General features: G+C 30.7%; 2 protein-coding genes across 2 annotated transcripts in view; one reads left to right on the top strand and one right to left on the bottom strand.

Moving 5' to 3' along the window:
• The window catches only part of LOC115890336 (kinesin-like protein GA13060), a gene marked incomplete in the record, with an annotated part of 701,789 nt that extends 699,984 nt beyond the window's left edge, over positions 1-1,805 (top strand). Inside the window, 4 exon segments of the mRNA XM_030910529.1 lie at positions 167-465; positions 468-793; positions 1,241-1,292; positions 1,295-1,805. Coding sequence (XP_030766389.1) covers positions 167-465; positions 468-793; positions 1,241-1,292; positions 1,295-1,404 — 787 coding nt within the window.
• Positions 1,806-13,458: 11,653 nt separating this feature from the next.
• The window catches only part of LOC115890332 (ATP-binding cassette sub-family G member 1-like), a 77,281-nt gene continuing 68,087 nt past the window's right edge, over positions 13,459-22,652 (bottom strand). Inside the window, exons 9-12 of the mRNA XM_030910523.1 lie at positions 22,369-22,537; positions 19,150-19,250; positions 17,148-17,300; positions 13,459-13,995 (exon numbers count right to left, since the gene is read on the bottom strand). Of these exons, the coding sequence (XP_030766383.1) occupies positions 13,651-13,995; positions 17,148-17,300; positions 19,150-19,250; positions 22,369-22,537 (768 nt within the window). The 3' untranslated portion in view covers positions 13,459-13,650. The remainder of the gene's footprint in view (positions 13,996-17,147; positions 17,301-19,149; positions 19,251-22,368; positions 22,538-22,652) is intronic.

Raw genomic sequence — 22,652 nt, 5'->3', positions numbered from 1 at the left:
TAAAAAGTGCTCTGAATTAATCTACATATGCTCACAAAATTTCATTTCAATACAAAGTGTCTTTCTCCTTTTAGCCTCCGCGTCGTATGAAGGCGCCACCCTGTATAATTAAAAATATACGCAATTTTATGATTAATTTATTTACTTATTATTAATTTCTTTTTAGGTGTGAAAGTCTGAGCCTAAACGACATGCTCTACGGCGGCGGCACCACCCAAGACCTCCACGACAACAGCAGCATCTACTCGGAACCGGCCTACGTCCAGGAAAAATTCTGCGAAAACTGCAAAATCAGTATGACCCGACCAAACACCGTCCAGAACTGGTACGAGAACGCGTTCCTCAGTGCCAGCACCCAAGACCTCTCCCGTCACAACGAACCGCACAGCAGAACCAGCAGCCGGTTCCAAAGGAACCACTGCCACACGAAAACCACCTCCAGCAGCATTAGGGAAACTAACCTGGCTTTTTACGACATCCCGACGGCGCATCCAACCCCAATTTACTCAAAGAGACAGCGTTTAAGTCGACGAGTGGATGTGATGCGCCGTCAGGCACCGAGACTGAGTCGAGGGGAAGTATTACTGCGCAGCCTCCGTCTGTGCCGTGCTCGCTGCCCGTGACGGAGCGGGTGAACAGGGCTGTGTTGAATTTGGAGACGGGCATTACGGCGGTCAAGTTGGGCAGTCAGAAGAACGAAGAGTACGACTCTGGGCATGACTCGACGCCTAGGACTTCGAAGCATAGTCCGGCTGCTATATCTAGGAGAGCTGAAAGTGGGTACGATTCTGTGGTAAGTGTTAGTTTTTAAGAAAAAAAAATTAATTCAAACTCCTATATCTTTGTTATTTTTAGCCCTATTTTCATGATTTTTAAGGTGTATACAGGGTGGCCCATCGAAAACGTTCCTGCAAGGCCTAACGGCCAGGGTATTTATTTTTTCAAAAATCAAAAACACGTCAATTTTGTTTGTGAGGGGGACAACTTTTGCCCCAAAAATGATTGCAAAATATTCAACCCTCTAAGCGGGGGTGTCGTTATGCCTTGCGGAACGTTTTCGATGGGCTACCCTGTATAATTATATCAACTTTAATTCGTACACTAAGTTTTTATAAACTTTAGTATTTGGCATATTATACAGGGTTAATCGAGAGGTTGTTTTTTTACTCTAACTTTAAAACACCCTGTGCAATAATTTCGTGTGTAAATTTTCCTAAAATTTTTTTTCTGTTTTTTGTAGGTGCGTGACAGTGAAAGCAGCTCCATCGACTCAGAACCTACAAGGTTCGCTACGTGGGCAGAAGAGGCAAATGCAAGCACAAACATGAAAAAAGCTTCTGCTCGTGGTTCCTCAACCCCTTCACCTGTAAATACATAGACGAACCCCCCGAAACGCACTTCTAGGGGTAAATTTGACGAATTTAAACGTATACTCTTCTAAAAAGGGTCTAAATATCTGTGAAACCAGCTTGGATAGCCACACAGGCGTTTTTTTTTCGAGATTTTCAAGCTTTTTATGGTTGTAATCGATACTTACTGACATTTTCACTGCCTAAATACAAACCCGAACTGATTTTAGATATCTTTTATACTGATAAATAGGATTTTTAGTTCTGTGCCGTCTTTTCAGTCATGTTTTTCTATATACAGGGTGAGAAGAGAACTCATACGATAAGTAAAAAAACATATTTTATTGAAATTAAATTTTGAAAGCATTATGTAGGTTAATTAATATTTACCGTTCTAAAGAATATCCCCAAAAAAGTTGTGTTTTTGTAATGAAACACTCTATACAGGGTGACAATTTGAAAACGAACAGTATTTAATATTACCTCTACCGATGATAGTATGAAAATTTGGCGAAATACGTCAATTCAATCAAGGGGGACAATTTTTGAGGCATTTGTTGTCGTGTTACTTTCAATCCTTTGACCCCCAAGGCACCTACCCCTAAAATTTTAAATGGCAACCCCTATTTCTTTTACCATTTTTGTGTTCCTTATAAAGTTCTCAAAAAAATAATGCAGTTTATGTAGAATTCTATAAGAAACACAAAAATGGTAAAATAAATAGGGGTTGCTATTTAAAATTTTAGGGGTAGGTGCCCTGGGGGTTAAGGGGTTGAAAGTAACACGACAACAAATGCCTCAAAAATTATCCCCCTTAATATATGTAAATTGACGTGTTTCGCCAAATTTTCATACTATCATCGGTAGAGGCAATATTAAATACTGTTCGTTTTCAAATTGTCACCCTGTATATTAATTGATTTTCGAATGATTCTAGGGAAAAAAATAAAGGTAAGTTTTATTACAGAAGCAGATGACTAAATGCATATGAATGTAGGGATTTTAACATTTTTATCATTATTTTGTAAAAATGAAGAACAAGCTATAAATTTTAATAAGAGCTACATAAATTGTAACATACCGTGCATTGCAGAGAATTGAAATGATTCTATTAATTGGTGATGCAGTGTGACATGAATTCTCCATTGTATATTGGAATAATATACAGGGTTTCCATTTAAAAGAAAAAGTAACTTCAATATTTAGTTCTTCAATTTCAATATTAATTTTGTCTCGCCCTGTATAACTTTTCCAGTAAAATGTTAATCTGATTTAACGTACATACAATGGTTATTTTTAACAAATATACAGGACGATACAGGGTAAATTAAAATTTAGGTAGCTTTCATTTAAGTTTAAGATTATTCTTCATCTTTAGAAAATATTAAATATGCTTCTTTAATGAAATTGCCCTTTATTTTTTTCATGGAATCCAAAATTCAATTAATATATAGGGTGATTTATGACAAACACTCTTTTTATTGAAATTAAATATGTGCTCCCAAAACTTCATTTCAATACAAAATATCGTTCTCCTTATCGGAACTTCCGCGGCATATAAGAGGCGCCACCCTGTATACAGGGTTATTCACCACATACGACACGGACTATTGTAGCTAAGCGATGAGATTTTTACAAATTGTAAGTCTTGGGTTCGATGAAGGACTATTAGAGGTACAATTTAAAAATAATTTTACAAGATACAGAGTGTCCCAAATAAGTAAAAAATATCAAAGTTGTATTTTTTTAAATGGAACACCCTGTATATTATTACATTTTTAGTTTCTACGATTAAAATAAAGGTAAATTTGATTAAGGTTTATTATACTTAAACCCACGTCGTCTTTGAAATATTTTCAATTTTGTGAAATTGCAGTAAAATTTTAAGGCTTCATTCCTCCAAGGGTACCAAAGTTTTTAATACTAAATATTTACTGAAGTTTATTTATTGATCAGTTATTGTGTTGCAATAATAAAAATAATACTACCTTATACAGAGTGTCTAAAAATTTATTTTAAATAATTATTACCTTCAAACGGCAATAACGTGTTTAAGTTAAATGGAACACCCTATATATTTTACGAGAATCAGATGCACAATTTAATTGTCTATCAAATTATATTATACCATTTTTTACCTACCTCTTTAAGTTTCCGTAGAAAATGCATTTTCTTGTAATTTAGATTTTATTTATCAATATACCCATGGAATATTGACATTTTAGATTATTTTTAAAGATGTACCAAATTTTTAAAGAGTACAGATACTAATATTTTGGATATAATTCGTTTATTTCATTAAAAAATAAAAAAAACTGTTTAAATATTTGTTAAAGAGGGCCAATTAATATGATTCCAGTATTCAAACTGCATTAACTGACTGCATTGATTAATAATAATTGTTCCAAATACTAAAAAAACTGAATTTTGTATGGGTATTAGACAGTGTGATAAAAACTAACACCTTAAAAATGATATTTCATTTTTTAATAAATGCTTATTTATAACAAAGAGACTTTAATTTTAATAACTTATTATTATATTGATTTCTGACTCAATTCCACATGTATTTAGAATAATTTATTAACGAATACAATTAAGTATGTAATTAATTAGTATATGGGCGGAAATAATGGTGCTGTATTTAATTAATGGTATACTCTTTTATAAAGATTTAAATAGTTTTCTTTTTGCATACAACATTATTGTTTTTAACAAAACGATAATATTACTAGAATGTCAATAATAAAATGTCAATATTCCATGGGTATATTAATGAATGAGGTCTAAATTATACGAAAATGCACATCTACGAAAACTTGAAGGGATAGGTAAAAATGATGTAATACAATTTGATAGACAATTAAATTGTGCATCTGATTCTCCTAAAATATACAGGGCGTTCCGTTTAAATTAAACAAGTTATTGGCGTTTAAAGCTATAAATTATTTAAAATAAATTTTTAGACAATCTGTATAAGGTAGTATTATTTTTATTATTGCAACACAATAACTGATCAATAAATAAACTTCAGTAAATATTTAGTATTAAAAAGTTTGATACCCTTAGAGAAATGAAGCCTTAAAATTTTTACTGCAATTTCACAAAATTGAAAATATTTCAAAAACGGTAAGGTTTAAGTGTAATAAACCTTAATCAAATTTACCTTTATTTTAATCGTAGAAACTAAAAATGTAATAATATACAGGGTGTTCCATTTTAAAAAATACAACTTTGATATTTTTTACTTATTTGGGACAGTCTGTATCTTGTAAATTATTTTTAAATTGTACTTCTAATAGTCCTTCATCGAACCCAAAACTTGAAATTTGTAAAAATATAATCGTTTAGCTACAATACTCCGTGTCGTATGTGGTGAACAACCCTGTATAATAATCTTTTTTCTCTACCATATTTTTTATCTATCTATGATCTCAGGACATCTAGGCTGTATCTGCTTACGCGCACTCAATAATGACACTGTAATAACCCCCATTATACTGTACTCTTCTTTAATTTTGTAAAATAAATTAAAAAAATCTGTGCTGTTAATAATACTCAATACAAAAAGTCTGTAAACACTTTAGCCAATAACTATATACCATAATAACGAATTTCAGAAAAATATATATCAACGAGGCCCAAAAGAACCTTTTGTAATTTGTTTAAATAAATAAATAGGGTTAGTAATAAATAATAAATAAACTTAAGTCAGACTCTACTTGAAATGTTTTTAAGACTCAGAGAAATCAGTAAACATAGAGATATCCTGACATACTAACTAATTGCAAAATCAGTATAGTCTTGGTGAATTGTACGGTACTGCCACTGTCGGAGAATATTGTCACAGATTAAGTATACAGATAAAAATCTTATCCCTAATTCGTGGTACGAAAATTGTTTTTTATGACGATGTGCAAACGAGTCAAATTTCCTGTGCGCAAAAATAAACTCGCGTAAATAACAATAAACAGCGTAGGTAATAGAGAGATATCGCTAAACCGAATAGCGTGCATGGACCTTAATAAGGCCAGGTGTTATTTCCTCTACGTGAGGTGGTATTAACTCTCTTCATTTATAGTTATCGGATCGGAAAAAAATCTGTTCGCGTCGCATCCGCTATTTAAACTTAACCTAACTTTGAATTGAAAACTTTGAAATTGTTTTGTTTACTAGGTATTTTAAAACTAAAGGGCTAAAGTGCTTATTTCCAGTGCTTTATTGTCCAACGTCTGCCAATGGGTTTAGGACAACAAGCAACAAATTCTCTTAGAAGGGCTAAGTTGTCATCTGTTGTAAACCTAAGACTCTTTATAGGTTCTTTAGTATTGGAAGAGGTGCAATCCATATTTTGGGCCATATTTATTTAATTAAAACTAATCCCAGCTACTTAAATATCAAATTACCTAATAAAACTAAAGTAATAATTCAAAACAATTCAAACATAACCTAAAATAAAAGATCTCGCCGCGCCGGCCGGCCCCGGTTGTCAAATACCCGCACATGCCCATTTAAGCAATTTTTAAACGTTATTTAGAAATAGCGCTTGGTGTAATTGATCCGCAAATTACGTCAGGCGGTAACGTTATTAGCGGGTGTTGCGTTAAAAATCGACTCGCGCATATCGTAACCATGATAAAGTACGCGTAAATACAGCATGACGCTATTCGGTTTTCCGATATCTCTCTAATAACTGTGCCGGTCAGGCGCTGTGCACAATTTTAGAGGCCATAAGTGGGCGTGCTATGTGCGCAAACTAGTAACCTAACTAGTGCCCGATTCCGAAAATTGGAACCACGAAAAACAATAAAGAAAAAAAGTTTATAATCTGTATAATCTATGATATTGTGAACAGCGGAATAAACAAATAGACGCGTTTAAATAGCAAATACACGAAAAAAAAATAATATAATTATCCTAAAAGTGTTTGGCAGTATAATTTGCAAAAATTCTAAAAATAAGGAATAAGGAATTTTTAAATTCAACTGAAATGCACGAAGCCTAAAAGGAAAAAGACCCTCTACGCTTACTTGTTTCTCTAAGTCTCTCAATCAATACCAATATAGAATTTTGCCCTGACAATTTTTTAAACGCATAATACTAATTTTTTTCTGTATTAGGTACTCTTATTTTTTTATTTAACTTAAAAAAAATCTGTCCATGTATAAAAAAGTATAGATTATGTAGAAAAAAATACTTTTCAAAAAAAAATACCAGTTATATCTACAGGGGCTGAAAATTCCAAAACATGTGTTCAATGTAGTCGTTTAATTTTTCGAAAAAAAATAAAAGAAAAAATCAGATTTTGGATGTGTCCAGTTGTTTTAGAATTTTCTAGAACGATAAATTAGGAAGAAATATATAACGTAGGGACATATTTTTGCAAGATATTTCGGAAATAATAACTGTAATTATAAATAAGGACATTTTGAAATAAGAAATACTCACCAAACAGTATGATATAAGTATACGGATAATGTGTCAAAACCTTTTTTACGAGTATATTGATATACGTGCTTTGAGTAGGTATTCTATAAAAAAAACATATTGTACAGGGTGTCCCATTTGAAATCATACGGTGTCTCCGTTATTAGTGAATATAGAAGGGTATGCAGTTTGCACAAACCTGTCCCACTTTTTTATCACACGGAAAATGCCGTAAACAACATTTTCATAGCCGTCTTCGTTTCTGAACTACAGGGTCTTTTTGAAAATTTTGCAGTTTGGTTTACCCCCAATTGGTTACCCCCTGTATCTCTGTTATTATTAAAGATATTGATAAGGTGAAAATTGTTTACTGTAGGACTTTTTAGGTACGTAGAATACTATAGTGGCGTAGTCTGTTATTCTACGAAAAGAATATTTTAAAAGATAACTAAAGTTATGTTTTCTTAAATGGAACACCCTATATATTTATAAATTATACGCTCTGGCTTGGCATAAGCTTCTCAAAAATATATATCACTCCTTATTTATTTTTACTATTTACTGCAATATTTAAAAGTTTTTATTAAAAGATCATATTTATCAGCAGACCATAATTGATAATAAAAGAAACTAAAGAATTATTAAAAGTATACAGGGTGTTTCAAAACAAATGCGAAAAACTTCAGGGGGTGATTTCTTGTTCAAAATAACGGGTAGTTTGCTTTATAAACGTTGGGTCAAAAGTCAACCATTAGGGAGATATCGCGGTACAAAGATGGCGGAAAAATAATGTTTTTATTTTTTATCTTGAAAACGAAAAGCGATAAACTAATGAAATTTTATGGAAGCATTACTGTTATGAAAACACACTTTCTGGTAATTTTCTCACTTTTTTAAAATGAGTGGAAGGGGTTGAAATAAACTACCCCTATCATTCTTATTAACTAAATTTAAAGAAAAATCTTATCAAACACATGCAAAAAAAATAATTTAGATAGTTTAGTTAGTTTAGAAACTTTTTTATCTCTTGTGTTTTTTGATAAAACTGATCGATTTGAAATTAAAAAATAAAATGTAAAGCATTACATGTCAGGACAAAAAACACTTTTAGATAAAGAAGTGGGCTGCTGTAATTTTTTTAGGAAAAAATCTAGTCGGCCGCTGTCACTTTTTAGGATGATTCTAATATTATTTTATTTGACATTACTCTACCGCAATACGTTATTATCTAGATTATTATTATTATCGTTCTTATCACTAGATTCTTTATCTAAAAATGTTTTTCGTCTTGACATGTAATGCTTTACATTTTATTTTTTAATTTCAAATCGGTGAGTTTTATAAAAAAACACAAGAGATAAAAAAGTTTCTAAACAAACTAAACTATCCAAATTAATTTTTTTGTATGTGTTTGATAAAATTTTTCTTTAAATTTAGTCAACAAGAATGATAGGGGTAGTTTATTTCAACCCCTTCCACTCATTTTAAAAAAGTGAAAATTACCAGAAAGTGTGTTTTCATAACAATAATGCTTCCATAAAATTTCATTAATCTATCTCTTTTCGTTTTCAAGATAAAAAATAAAAACATTATTTTTCCGCCATCTTTGTACCGCGATATCTCCCTAATGGTTGACTTTTGACCCAACGTTTATGAAGCAAACTACGCTTTATTTTGAACAAGGAATCACCCCCCGAAGTTTTTCGCATTTGTTTTGAAACATCCTGTATATTGCTATCTGTCTCTTGTTTTATTTTGGGAGTCACTAATAAGTTCTTTTTATATTAGGGAAACTTAACTTTCTGCCGTTATTTGTAAACCTTGGAAGCTATCGTTCTGGAACTTTTAGATATTTCTTCAGCTAATTTCGAAAAACAGACTACGCCACTGTATTCTACGTGGAAAGTTCTACAAGAATCAGTTTTCACTTTCTCGATATCATCCACAATAACTGAGATAGGGGGGCTGCCCCAAATTGCAAAATTTTCGAAAAGACTTTGTAGTTTAAAAATGAAGAGGGCTATGAAAATTTTGTTTACAGCATCTTCCGTTTGACAAAAAAGTGGGACAGGTTTGTGCAAACCGCATCCTCATATCTTTACTAATAACGGAGATACCAATATATGATTTCAACCAAAATCGAACACCCTGTACAAAATCAAGCAAAATTTTAACTTAGAGTGGTATAATGTTATAGGAAAACAAAATAAAACTCAACTAAAAGCTACTATGACGGCTTTTTTAATTATTTTTTTTAGATTTTTTAAAGATATTTTTGTAGACCAGTTGACTATCACGATATAATCAGTATCATATTGTATAAATAACTTTATTATTTATTATATTACTTATTTCATATTTTTTTCTCTACAAAATTGCCAGTATAACATTATATTACTCATGGAATCGACATGATTATTTAACTGTTATTATTTTTTTTATAATAGAGTTTCCGAGTTTTTCTTTTAGTAAAATTTATTTTATTAAAAAATATCTGAATATCTAAATATTTAAACTTTTACAAAGTAAAATTAGATATAAAAATTACCGACTGGGAACTGTCTGGGTAAAGGGTATGTTTGTTAAGAGCTACACGGCTAGATCTTGGAACTGTTGAATTAAAGAGAAGTCACATCTTGGAACTTAAGAGAATCTTGGAATGTTGAATTAAAAAAAGGAAGAACTGCTTTTCAGTTTTTTAAATAATGTCTCAGACTTCAAGATAGCCAGAGGTGTGCAATACATTTTTTAACAATACACTATTAGTCTCATTAATCAGCTCTTTGATTAAAGTACTATACTAAATAAATTTTATTCAAAAGAAAAACTCAAAAATCTTATTGTTTATCCTGCATATCAAACCTCGATGCAAGGGATCAATAAAGTTACTCTTATATTCTTCCATTAGAGCTTCCGAAAAGATTCATTTTTGCTGTTATTACATTAACGTATAGTCCTATTTTCAAAACTTATTTAAGCAAACTAAAATTGTTTGTACAGGGTGAGTCAACTATAGAGTAAAGTCCATTATCTCATTTGTTTCGAGGTTTACAAAATAAATTAAATATAAAAGTTATAGGGAAGGTTAAGATTTTAAAATCATTATAGAGTATACAAGGTGGTTCAAAAAAGTGTGGCGAATATAACATATGTTTTTTTAAATGCAACACCTTATTTTTTATTTTATTTTTAGATTGTGCGTAAAATTCCATAACTTTTTTAAATAATATAATGTTGTATACTACTCAATAGTTTTTCTAATATTTCAATTTGTTTAAACAAATATTAAGTTGCAGTGTGGTAAAAAAACTGTTTGGAGTACCAAAACTTGGTAGGAGTGTTTTATAGAGATGAAAAAAGATATATGTAAAGATATTTTAGTTAAATTATACGGAGTGTTCAAAATATATTTATGAATTTCAACTATTTAAAATTAAAAAATTCTTATTATTTTTTCTGATAGATTAATATAGATAATTATCTCTACCATTAAAACTTGTCACAAAAAATTAAACTAAAATTAAAATTTTGTTCCTATCTTGCTTAACCGACATGAAATTTTGATAATTATTACTTTTTGTCATGGTAACTATCATGTTATAGCGTAATTGTATTAAAAATATAAGTAAAAATAGAAAAAAATGGAATAAATCGCAAACTATTAAAAATAGGTATATGATATACTTAATAAAAGTTGAAGAGTTTTGTAAAATCTATCGGAAAAAATGATAATATATAGGGTGTACCATTTAAAAAATTTGAAATTTCTTAATTTTAAGTACTTCAAGTTCATAAATATATTTTCAACACCCTGTAGCATCTAACTAAAATATCTTTACATAGGTCTTTTTCTACATCTCTATAAAATTCTCCTACCAAATTTTGGTACTCCAATTTCAGAAACAATGGCACCACTGACTATTTTTTACCACACTGCAATTTAACATTTGTTTAAACAAATTGAAATATTAGATAGACTATTAATTTTAGGTATACAACATTATATATAAAAAAGTTGTGGAATTTTACGCAGAATATAAAAATAAAATAAAAAATAAGGTATTGCATATAAAAAAAAAACATGTTATACTCGCCACACTTTTTTGAAGCACCCTGTATACTCTAAAATAATTTTAAAATGTATATCTTAACCGTACCTATAACTTTTATATTTAATATTTTTTTGTAAACCTCGAAACAATTGAGATAATGGACTTTACTCTATCGTTGACTCACCCTGTACGTGTTAAGACTGGCTTCCTTAAAGACGTCACCTGGTGTAAAATTATACACGTGTCTTTTTTTGGCTTTTGTTTAGTATATCATTGATAAATATTTTTCAACAATAAAAACTAAATACAAAAATAAACAAACAAAAACAGACAACTAAATTCATACCAGTTGACGATAATAAAAAAATTTGATCTCAAACATTATTTTGAAACCATACAAGCTTTCTGTATAATTATTATACCTATAATATTTTATATTATAGGAAAATATAACGTTATATACTTTACGTTTTACTATTATAATTAATATATAACATTTTTTGTGATATTGTAATTTAAACATTTAGATGTTCGTACTTTGTATTTGTTGTTTTTTTTATTTTATATATATTATTTTATTATTTTAAATCGCTCGAACATGAATTAATATAATTCTTATTATTACTATTGTATATTAAAACGTGTATTATACGATATATTTATTTATACTTATTTAAATTCGTATTGTTATTCATGATTATAATGTTTTTCGAAAATTTAATTGTAAAATAGCTGTTAGAAAGATGATGACGCAATTGTATTTGCCATATAAATAAACTAAATAAAACCCTTTATAAAGAAAAAAAAATTAATTTGATTTAAATATTAGTGTAACTTCCTATATTATTGATTAAAATAATAAAAATGTTAATCGAAAATACTTTTTTACTAAATATAAATTACGTACATATATAAAATAGTTTCTACTGGGCAAGAATATACCAAACTAATATAGCAATATACAAAACAAATATAAATATCAAACAAGCTAATATCGTAATAAATCATCTAAAATTCGTAAACAATATATTAAATTATCTAAAAAATTATACTGTTTATAATTTTAGATATAATATATAATACTTTTAAAAATATTATGTAGAATACATTTATTTTATTTTTTTAAGCCCTTTGGTTTAAATATATTTGTCAAAAACTAAGGCAAGTGTCATTGAATAAAATAATTTTTTTCTTAGATTTACTATAATTTCTTTGGTCATTGTTTAATTCTTTTTATAGAATTATTGTATTTTTTTTTTAATAATAACTATACTACGTGTTTAATACTAAATTATACAGGGTCCGGCAATAGTGCGTCGGGCATCTGTAGCTCCTAGAATAAAAAACTTGGGAATTTTGTTTAAGTGCGAACCTAAAGTATGTACCAGGATGTATTTCAGGAAAATATTTTAACTTCTATAGGGTGGCTCAAAAAAGTGTGAGTGGACCTGGATGATTTTTTTTAAATGGAACACCCTGTACATTATTTATTTTGGCTTCCTTTCAGATCACTTTACATAACCCTAAGATATGAATAAATATATTTCGATAGTATCAAGAGATATTAAAAATAAATCAAAATGTATATTTTTCAGCCCTTCTAAAAAAAATTATTAAAATACAAGAACTTTTGAAATCAAAACTATATTAGGTATTTACTTTAGATGGTCTGTTCTTACTTTTGCTATAAATATGGTAATCATACAGGATGTTCAATATTTTAAGTTAAACTTTCTAAAATATAAAATATTTTTTCTTTGTTTTTTTTTAAATGGAACACCCTGTATATTATTTTTTTATTAGACGGAGAATTAAAAAATGAACATTTTTTGTATTTAGAGTATTTCAAAATTTTTAATGGTTTCACAGATACACGCAGTACTATTTCATATGGCGCTTTCAATGATAAAATACGAGAGAAAAATTTACTGTGGAAAATGCCATATGAAATATAAAACTGCAAATATCTGCGAAACCGTTATAAATTTTAAAATACTCTAAATACAAAAAATGTTCATTTTTTAATTCTCCGTCTATTGATAAAATAATATACAGGGCGTTCCATTGAAAAAAACGAAGAAAAATTGTTTTATATTTTAGAAAGTTTGGTGTAGAATTTTGAACATCCTGTATAATTTACGATTTTCATATTTATAGCAAAGTAAGTGCAGACTATCTAAAGTAAATACCTAATATAGTTTTGATTTCAGAACAGTTCCTGTATTTTTAATAATTTTTTTAAGAAGGGCTGAAAAATATATCTTTTTGATTTATTTTTTAATATCTCTGAAACTATCGAAATATATTTATTCATATCTTAGGGTTATGTAAAGTGATCTGAAAGGAAGCCAAAAATGCAATAATATACAGGGTGTTCCATTTAAAAAAAATCATCCAGGTCCACTCACACTTTTTGAGCCACCCTATAGAAGTTAAAATATTTTCCTGAAATACATCCTGGTACATACTTTAGGTTTGCACTTAAACAAATTACGCACTATTGCCGGACCCTGTATAAAAGTAGGTGTTATATGTCAAGACTGTATCACATTTTTAATCACAAATCTCTACCATGTTTATCTCTTACAAGATTTAAAATTTTTTATGCTTTTTAATTCAAAAGTTCAATCAATTTCAACGAATTTTTAATCAATATCAAATCTCATCAAAACTATAATTAAAACGCATTGTCTTTAGTAAAATCTGAATAAATTAAATTAAATTATGCATCACACCCAAAAAAAATGTTTTTCAAGGCGTCATCTAAAAGAATCTATCACAGACCTATATACTTTGATCCTTTTTCCTACTTCTTCAAAACCTTATCTTTTATTCAGCTTAATCCATAACGTCAAATATGTGGCAGTGTTCATCAGGCACCATATCACCAAAACTAGTGATATATTCAACACTATGTCCACATTAACAATGTCCATTTCCTTGAGGAATTTCACAGGGTCTTGGTAGTGGCAGTAGACTGCTTCTTCTGGGCAGTAGAGATCGTTTCTGTTGAACCCGTAGACTGATACCACGACTCCATGGAAGGCTGCTCTGAAGTAACTGATGAAAAAAAGCCATCTAAAGATGTAGGGTGTGTCAAAGAGACGGATACAGAAACCGAAGACTGAGAATAGACAGGCTAGGATGGGTGCAATGAAGACTGCAATCTGAAAAATTAAGAAAAAATATTGAATTATCATATACAGGGTTATGCATCGTTTGAACTATCCAAATATTGGCTGCCTTATTGTTTAATTTTTTATTTATTTAATTGTTTTAGGCTGTTAGGTAAATTGTTATACATACTTATGCCTTTAAATAATAAAGAATTAGCACCAGTATTATTGCTTGGTCTTAATGGTTCTATTTGACTACAGTTCCTAGTATTATGAGTATGTACATTCGTTCTTTTGTGTTAAATGTTGTTATTAGATGTCTATCTAATTTTATAGTTTGATGAATGATTGAGCAAGTTTGTATACTATAAATATTTTGCAGGGATCTGATTTTATATTTTTGAAAGAGCTGGGAAGTTGGAAAAGTTTTTGGCAAATGTTACATATTGTCAAGGTGTATTACTGGTTGCATAACTGCATACTGCTAAAATCGCAAAGTGCATTGAGGAACCTGGCGCATTCGCTAGAAAGTAAAGAAAATTATAGAATTCTTTAGAAAAATCTAGAAACAACCGCCAGGGGGTATATAAGGCCCGCGCTTTGACAGTTGGACAAGTTTAAAGTTTGAAGTCTGAAGTCTGAAGATAGTCTGAAGTTTGATAATACCGCGAAATACCGTTAGAGTAATAGTAGTTACATAAGTTGTGTTGTAAATAGTATAAGTTGTGTGTACAGAGTGAAACAAATAAATTCGTTAAGTATTTTATCGTGAGTTTAAATAGTGGACCCACGGAATCCGTAACAATTGGTGTCAGAAGTGGGATCTTCTATGGTTCTCTGTCTGGGTGTTGTTGCTACTCTTGTTCACTAGTAGCTCACATAGTTTACTAAACATCTCCTCCAAACGTATGTGAGAACTTCCGGGCTGTTCCTCGACCGTTACCGATCTTATCTTCGGTCTAGGGATGGTGCTAAAAGCAGTTTCGATTTCCAGCGCCCTGACCAGTGCTTCCTGGTAGAAATCCTGCTGGTAGAAAATCGGGATATTTGCAGCGCCCTCTGCAATTCGTTGTCCCTCAGTCCGCTGATAAAGCACTGAGCAGCGAGTTTCTCCCTAAATCCTTCCGGTGCTTCTGGATATGCCAGGTGTACCAGCCGACGTAAGTCTGCTTCAAATTCCTGCAGACTCTCTCCGGACCTCTGCAGGCGTGACTTGATCTGGGCCTGGTAAAGTTGGCGTCGATGTTGGTCGCCATATCTTCTGTCCAGTGCAGCTACCAAAGTTTGGTATTCCTGCTGTTGGGCTGCAGGAATAGTTTGCAGGAGTTCCAGGGCAGGGCCACGCAGCGCGATGACAAGTGCCGCTGCTTTCTCCTGGTCAGTCCATCCATTGGCAGCAGCCGCTGCTTCAAACTGGCGGTGGTACATCGTCCAGGTGGTTTGTCCATCGTAGGTCGGGGCCTTGAGGTTCGCAGTTCCATGAACGTCAGGTGTTCTTACTTGTGCCTTGGTCTTCTGTAGGTCCATCTCTAATTTTTCCATTTTCTGCTGAAGGCGTTCCTCAAGATCTTCTACGGCTTCTTGAAGTTGATTTTCCTGCCGTTTTTCCAGGTCTTCAAAATTCTTCTGTAGTCGAAATTCCTGATTTTCCAAAGTTTTCTTAAGACGGTCCTGATCTTCAAATTTTTCTTTCTGGCGACGCACTTCTAAATCTTCAACAATTTTCTCCAACCGTTCTTGTCTAATTCCTTGATTTTCTAAAATTTTCTGAATACGATCCTGTTCTTCTTGTCTTTCTTTTTTGACGTCGCTCCTCCAAACGAATTTCCAAATTACCCAGTATTTCTCAAGCCGGTCCTGTTCTTCTTGTTTCTCTTGTTGTCGTTGAACTTTCAAATCTTCGAAAATGTTCTCAAGCCGGTCCTGTTCTTGTTGACGTCGTAGTTTTTCCTCTTCCTTTTCTCTTTCTAATCGGGCTCGCTCTTCTTCTCGTTCTTTACGGAGTCTTTCTTGTTCTTCTGCTTTCTCTTTTTCTAGTCGGGCTCGCTCTTCTTTTCGTTCTTTACGGAGTCTTTCTTGTTCTTCTGCCTTCTCTCTTCTCATATTCTCCATAAAATCGCCCAATAATTTGCTTACTTCCTCCATTTTCTTCGCTTGTTCCCTTGTACCAACCATAAAAATACTCTAATTCGGTCTAAAAATCTTCCAATCCACTTAATTTCTGCTTAAAATCCTCTTGAATCGCACTTCCGACACCAATTGTTACGGATTCCGTGGGTCCACTATTTAAACTCACGATAAAATACTTAACGAATTTATTTGTTTCACTCTGTACACAACAACTTATACTATTTACAACACAACTTATGCAACTACTATTACTCTAACGGTATTTCGCGGTATTTTCAAACTTCAGACTATCTTCAGACTTCAGACTTCAAACTTCAAACTTGTCCAACTGTCAAAGCGCGGGCCTTATATACCCCCTGGCGGTTGTTTCTAGATTTTTCTAAAGAATTCTATAATTTTCTTTACTTTCTGGCGAATGCGCCAGGTTCCTCAATGCACGTTGCGATTTTTTAGCAGTATGCAGTTATGCAATCAGTAATACACCTTGACAGTATCTTAAGTCTTTTTTTAATTAAGTATGGCATTAATGTTTCTTTTTCATTAAAGAAAAACATTTTTATTTTTTTCATAGACTTAAAATAAAATGATTTTTTTAATAAAAATTACTTAAAGTAATACTATTTTTTTAATAAATAATAAAAAAATAGTACCTATTGCTTAAAAAAATAAATTTAATTTTAAAATTAATGTTCAAATTTGGCGCGCGGATGACAGGTCCTCGACAAGGATAGATGGAGTAGAAGCACCGCGTGTGCAACAAAAAAAAAGATAAATGGAAGTCGTTGATACGTTTGCGACAGTTTCCATAGTGATTTACTTATCTACGGAAATATATATGATCTAGGGACAAATGTCAAAATAGCTTAAGCTGTCAACTTATGATTTTATCATTGTCAAATGTAATTTGTTGTGCTGTCTACACTTTTACGTTATAATTCCGACGCTTAGTGTCCCCGAAATATATTTTTGTAATTTATAACTGGTTCAAATGAGGAAAAATAAAATTGTCAATCGGGGGCTCACTCTGTATGTGACAGTATTTAATATAATTATAGTAAAAAATCAAGCAGTACCTTGGTCGTAGTAGTGGCTCCTATCAAATATCCCATAGACTGGGCACAAAGCGTACCAATAGTGACAAAAAGAACAAACAAGTATGCCCTGTTGTCCAAAGGTTGCCCAGTTAAGTAATACGATATTACCAAATAAGTCCATGTACAAATAATCTGAAAAGAAATAGTTTTTTATTATACAAGTGTTTTAAGGGTCATTTTATATTCGCAAAAATGTTTAGTTTTCTTGTGTTGATAAAATTCAACTGATAGATGAATGTAATACGTTTTATTCACAGACACCTGTATTTATTTAGTTAATAGTTATCTTTTATACAAGACGATAAAATGGTATTTTATCGTCGACCGAAAATATTAATTCACGAGCGATGAAATCGCGGGTGAATTAATTTCGGGAGATGATAATGCAATTTTATCGTCGTGTATAAAACATTATTTTTTTCCATAGCAAGTTACGTTTTAAAAAATATTCAGAAATTATTATTTCAAGGAATTTATTACGAGTAGAAAAAATATTGTGCTAGGTTGGCGTTGGTTTCTATGTAATTTGACAAATAAATAAAGCTGTCTCTTTAGTTGTGAGTTTTGAGCACAAAACATCCCCCTTTAGAACTTTTTCTTTAATGGCCATAAGCGGGAGTAAAAGCCCAACCGCCCGAACAAACACTAGAGGCGCCACCGGTCATCAAATGGTGTAAAAATTGCGAAAATTTAATCATCTAATTTTGACACAAGGGGTCGCGCTTAACTTTTGCAATTTTAATTCAATATTCATTGTTTTCAAACTATATTATTAGACTTTGTTGTATTTTGTGAATGTATAAATGTTTTCTTAGTATAAAGTTGCATTATAGTAATTTAAATTATATTACATACGTATTTAAGATTCAAATATTATGACATATATGTCAGTTGCCGTCTAAAATGTCATCTTGATAACAAAAAGTTAGTTATTGTCAAAAGTAGTTAAAATAATGTTAAAATATTAAAATTTACAAGTTATAATTAGATATTTTATATTATTTCAACAACAAACACATAATAGTACAGCGTAATGTTGATATGCAGGTCCAAAACAAAAAGTGCCGTTATATTTTTCAGTTTTCGTTGTCAGCCGCGGAGTTTCAGTGATTTTAGTGTTGTAGGATAATTTTAAAAGTGGAAGTTTTATTGCAATGTAAGTAAGCGTTTGTCAATTTTATATTTTACTTTTTTCATACCTACAACAAATATACATAATATTGAAATTTTATAATTCGTTTTATTTAAAAAATGTTAGAAAACAAGCTTGTAATCCTGTAATTGACATAATTGTTATGTAATATATTCCATTTAAATGTAATATATTACTTTACAATTAAAAAAATGTAAATTTAAAAAATATATTAAAAATATATACAGGGCATTAATTGAAATTGTTTGAGTGCGAACAAACACGAGAGGCGCTTATTATTTACATTCATTTCTTAACATGATAGACGAAGTTCTAAAGGGGGATGTTTTGTGGTTTTGAGTAAATGTTTTTTAATTCTCTTTCGTGTCGATTGCTGATTGAATTAGAGCCAGAAATGGCTCAAAACTAAATAAGTAAGTTACCAACAGATATTCAGGCTGAGGCGACAAACGCCATATCCAAACTACTTCCATTTAAATCCCGAATAACTTATGAAAAGGAATACAAAAATTATCAAAAATGGAAGCAATTAAAAAACGTGCGAGAAGAAATAAAGTTTTTAACCTATCCTCGCTGTTAAAGTATCATTTAATCTACCCTTGCGGTTAAAGTACTGTTTTATCTACTATTTTTGATAGATATAAGGCAAGTTTAACAGTTGCTATGGAAAAAATATTAAAATTGGATAGAAAACATTAACAGCAAGCATCATTTTTAAAAATCGAATTAAATATAGCGCTTCTTGTTACTAGGAGATAACACTAGGGGATAAAAATGAAAGGATGAAAACTCTTATATGATTATGAATAAAATGTTTGAGTTACTTACTTGAAAAGGTATCTCTATAAGTATCACAGACATAAGATATGGTGAAAGCTTGTACCACCTATTGAAGTGCTCTCGTACCAGGATCTTCATTTCTAACGGAACTGTAACAAAAAGAGTTCTAAATAAAAAAATTATACATAGAAAATCATTATACAATTCAAGATTAATTTCTTTTTTTTCTTTTTATAACTATACAGTATATCCACGGATTGTCTTTACAAGAGGAAAAACTTTCTTATTGTTAACTTTTTGAGAAAAATACATTCTCCATAAAAAATTACTTGTTCTAAAAGGGTTAATCCCTTTATACTCTTCCAAATGTCTCAATACCGCTTTAGAGAAAATTAAAGAAAACATGAAAATATGGTTGGATTTTCCAAAAGTCCCAAAACTCACGAAAACGTTTCTATGGTAATATAATTTCTATTTGATTTTTTGATAGATGCTTATTATTAATTTTCATTCAAGTCATATATTTTGCTGTCGTTAAGGTATAACATTTTCCTATAAGTATTATCCTTTGAATAAGAAGACTAAGGAAGGAGCATATCAAAAATCTTAGGTACACCGAGATGGGCCTCAAATATGGCCAACTTAAATTCCGGTTTATCAGTGCCGTTCTAATTTTATTTAAAAAATGTAAAACTATGATGTAGGGTAGACGTGTGGTAGACTCAATAATTTGTTGTTTTATTTTACGTTGTGAATAAATGTTGGTAGTTATTAAAATTGTTATAAAAATATATAATTCTAATAAAAATAGATAAGTTATAATAAGTATTTATTAACACAAACATCCGATACGCTACTGAAGCAGGTAAGTCAAATTAACGTATCTAAATTCTTTGACATCTAATCTTTGACAAGTAATAAATAAAAGCTAAAATGCAAGAAAATATATAATTTAGTTAATTTAAGTGAATTTCATAAATGATCGGTTTACTACACGTATGTATATTATATAGCCACTTACTAGCGAAAAGTTGTTCCATTATTTCACTCAATTTTTGCCGAGATCTACCGCACGCTACACAACCAACTATTTTAGAGTATTTTTCGATAAATCGCGATAGTGTCACTGTTAATTTAAGGTCTGCCACAATTTCCATCTAGATTTACTACCTTTATACAACTATCAGTAGTAGAATAAATAATAAATAACATAAAATAAGCTCCGTAAAGACTGACAAATCCACAAAATTTCAAATCAAATTCAAATGTGTCAAATGAATCGTCAAACAGAACTGTCAAGGATCCCCACCCTAGAGAGCTTTTATGGTGGCTTTTCCGCCCAACATGCATGAATACATGGATAGCATTATGCTCCTTCCTTAGTCTTCTTATTCAAAGGTATTATCCAAGGATACTATAGAGATAAGGATAGTTCGATTCCTATCTTCCTGCGCTGTCAGTTTTTTTACGTCATCTACTGACCGAGTTGAAGTTGGCGCTAAAGATTTTAGACAGTGACAGTTATTTTTGCATTTGACGGACAAGCGCACAGTGCGTTGGAAGATAAATTTAGCGGGACAAAAGCGTTTGGTTAGGAATAAGTCAAAAAATGTGTACTGATAAGAATATATTACTATAATTGATACAAAAATGCATGAATATTCTTTGTAATTCGATACATTTTTATCCACCAAATTTGGTCGTTTTCTGCTCAGCAAGGCAGAGATCATACGAAAACAAAATATTTACAAGTGCTTATACATTTTATTAGAAAGCCAAATTATGTTGAAGATTGCCAAAGGTATGTACTTTTCTACTGTACGTATATTATTTGTTAAAATCCTTCCAGCCTTTGTTCTGCAGATATCAAACTTTCACTTTTTTTTCAAATATCGATATATTGAATGATGTAGATCTTTTGAGTTACCAATAGTTACCAACACAGGTAGTCACAGTCACAGGGAGTTCAAGTTCAACAGGTGAATGCCCAAAAAGATTCATTTCAATCGGATAGTATAAAAACAAAACAACTCCATCAAAAGACACTGAGTTTAAAAAAATTGTCTCAGATACTTACTATATATGAATTTACAATTACCGAGTGTTAAAATTTAAATTACAATATCTATCTTACGTATTATTTTCAAAATAAAATATATTTTTTTAAAATAAATTATAGAGGGTGTCACAAGATTACAAATTAATTTAAAAAAAAACTGCTAAAGTGTTTTTTGATATCATAATTTTATGTATTTGGCAATAGTTTACAATACGGTTTTTGTGTGTCATGTACGAATAATATCATAGTTTTATTATCTTGTATTTATTTATTAATAAATTAAGTTGTTAATAAATAAATAAATTTAATATAGTTGCTATATATTAGACCATTTGCTACGTTCTTAGATTTTCCAAACATTGCTCTTGAGATTTTGTCCCGCTAGAATAACCATCCGCCGCACTGTGGAGCGCTGGTCAGCGCGTGACGTAGCATTCCACGGCGACTGCGACAGCGGCGATTTGACGCGATCGAACATTCCTTTAGAATATATACAGTCCTTGAGTATTATCACCATTTCCATAGCATTGAATTAAATAAAGTTTGGGCTTCTTTAAGATTTTAAAACAGCAAAAAATATGACGTTAAATTGAAATTTTATCAATAATAACCTATCAAAATAAAACGTAATAATATTAACATAGATACGCGTTTTGAGTATAAGGACTTAGAAAAGATATACCAACCATATTTTCATGTTTCCTATAATTTTCTGTAAAACTAAAATTGTATCTCAGTTATGTTATAACTTATGGAAGAGATGAATACTATATTTTTAATGGGTTGCCTTGCATATATATTTTTTTAATTTATTTGCTTTGTTATGAGCTATCTAGTTATCCAGTTATTTTCATAAACAACATAAAGAAATGAAAGTGACAAACTAATTACAACAATGAATTCTACGTGAAAAACTGTAAAAAATTGTAAGATAACCAAGATAAGAAGGGGGTCGAAAATTTCAAGATCTTAAAAATCGCCTTGTATTTCAGAAACTAACAAGGCTCGGATAAATTTGTGTGCAGCATCATTATTTTGAAAAAATAACAAAAGGACGTAGAAAACGGCATCTTTGTAACTTTGCTCATAAATGAGAAAGCCCAAAGAAACACAGGATAATGGGACATCCAGTACCGCTATTGTGCTCTGGTTAAATAATTTTGTATTTATAAATTTGTGTTTTGAAAAATAGAAAAGTTAGTACTTACATGATAAAGTAACTGACATTTTCCCTGTATAAACATTAAGTAACATCGTTCCATATAGATAAACATAATTTGCTAGGATCTGATTCGCATTGGCTCCAACTCCTTGGTATAGGTAGCCAAAAAGTAGTCCAATAATGATATGGGCTAACAGTCTGTTCACTGGATACAACTACAATAAAAATAAACTTATTTTTAATAACATAAATTCTAAATTTTCGAATAAAGATTATTAGTAGGTAGAAAAAAATTATTAGTACCCCAAGCAGCATTTGGACGTCGGGACA

The sequence above is a fragment of the Sitophilus oryzae genome, unplaced genomic scaffold, assembly GCF_002938485.1.
Source record: "Sitophilus oryzae breed Bouriz unplaced genomic scaffold, Soryzae_2.0 scaffold_863_pilon_pilon, whole genome shotgun sequence".
Lineage (NCBI taxonomy): Eukaryota > Metazoa > Arthropoda > Insecta > Coleoptera > Curculionidae > Sitophilus > Sitophilus oryzae.
This window is presented reverse-complemented; position numbering and strand designations above follow the sequence as displayed.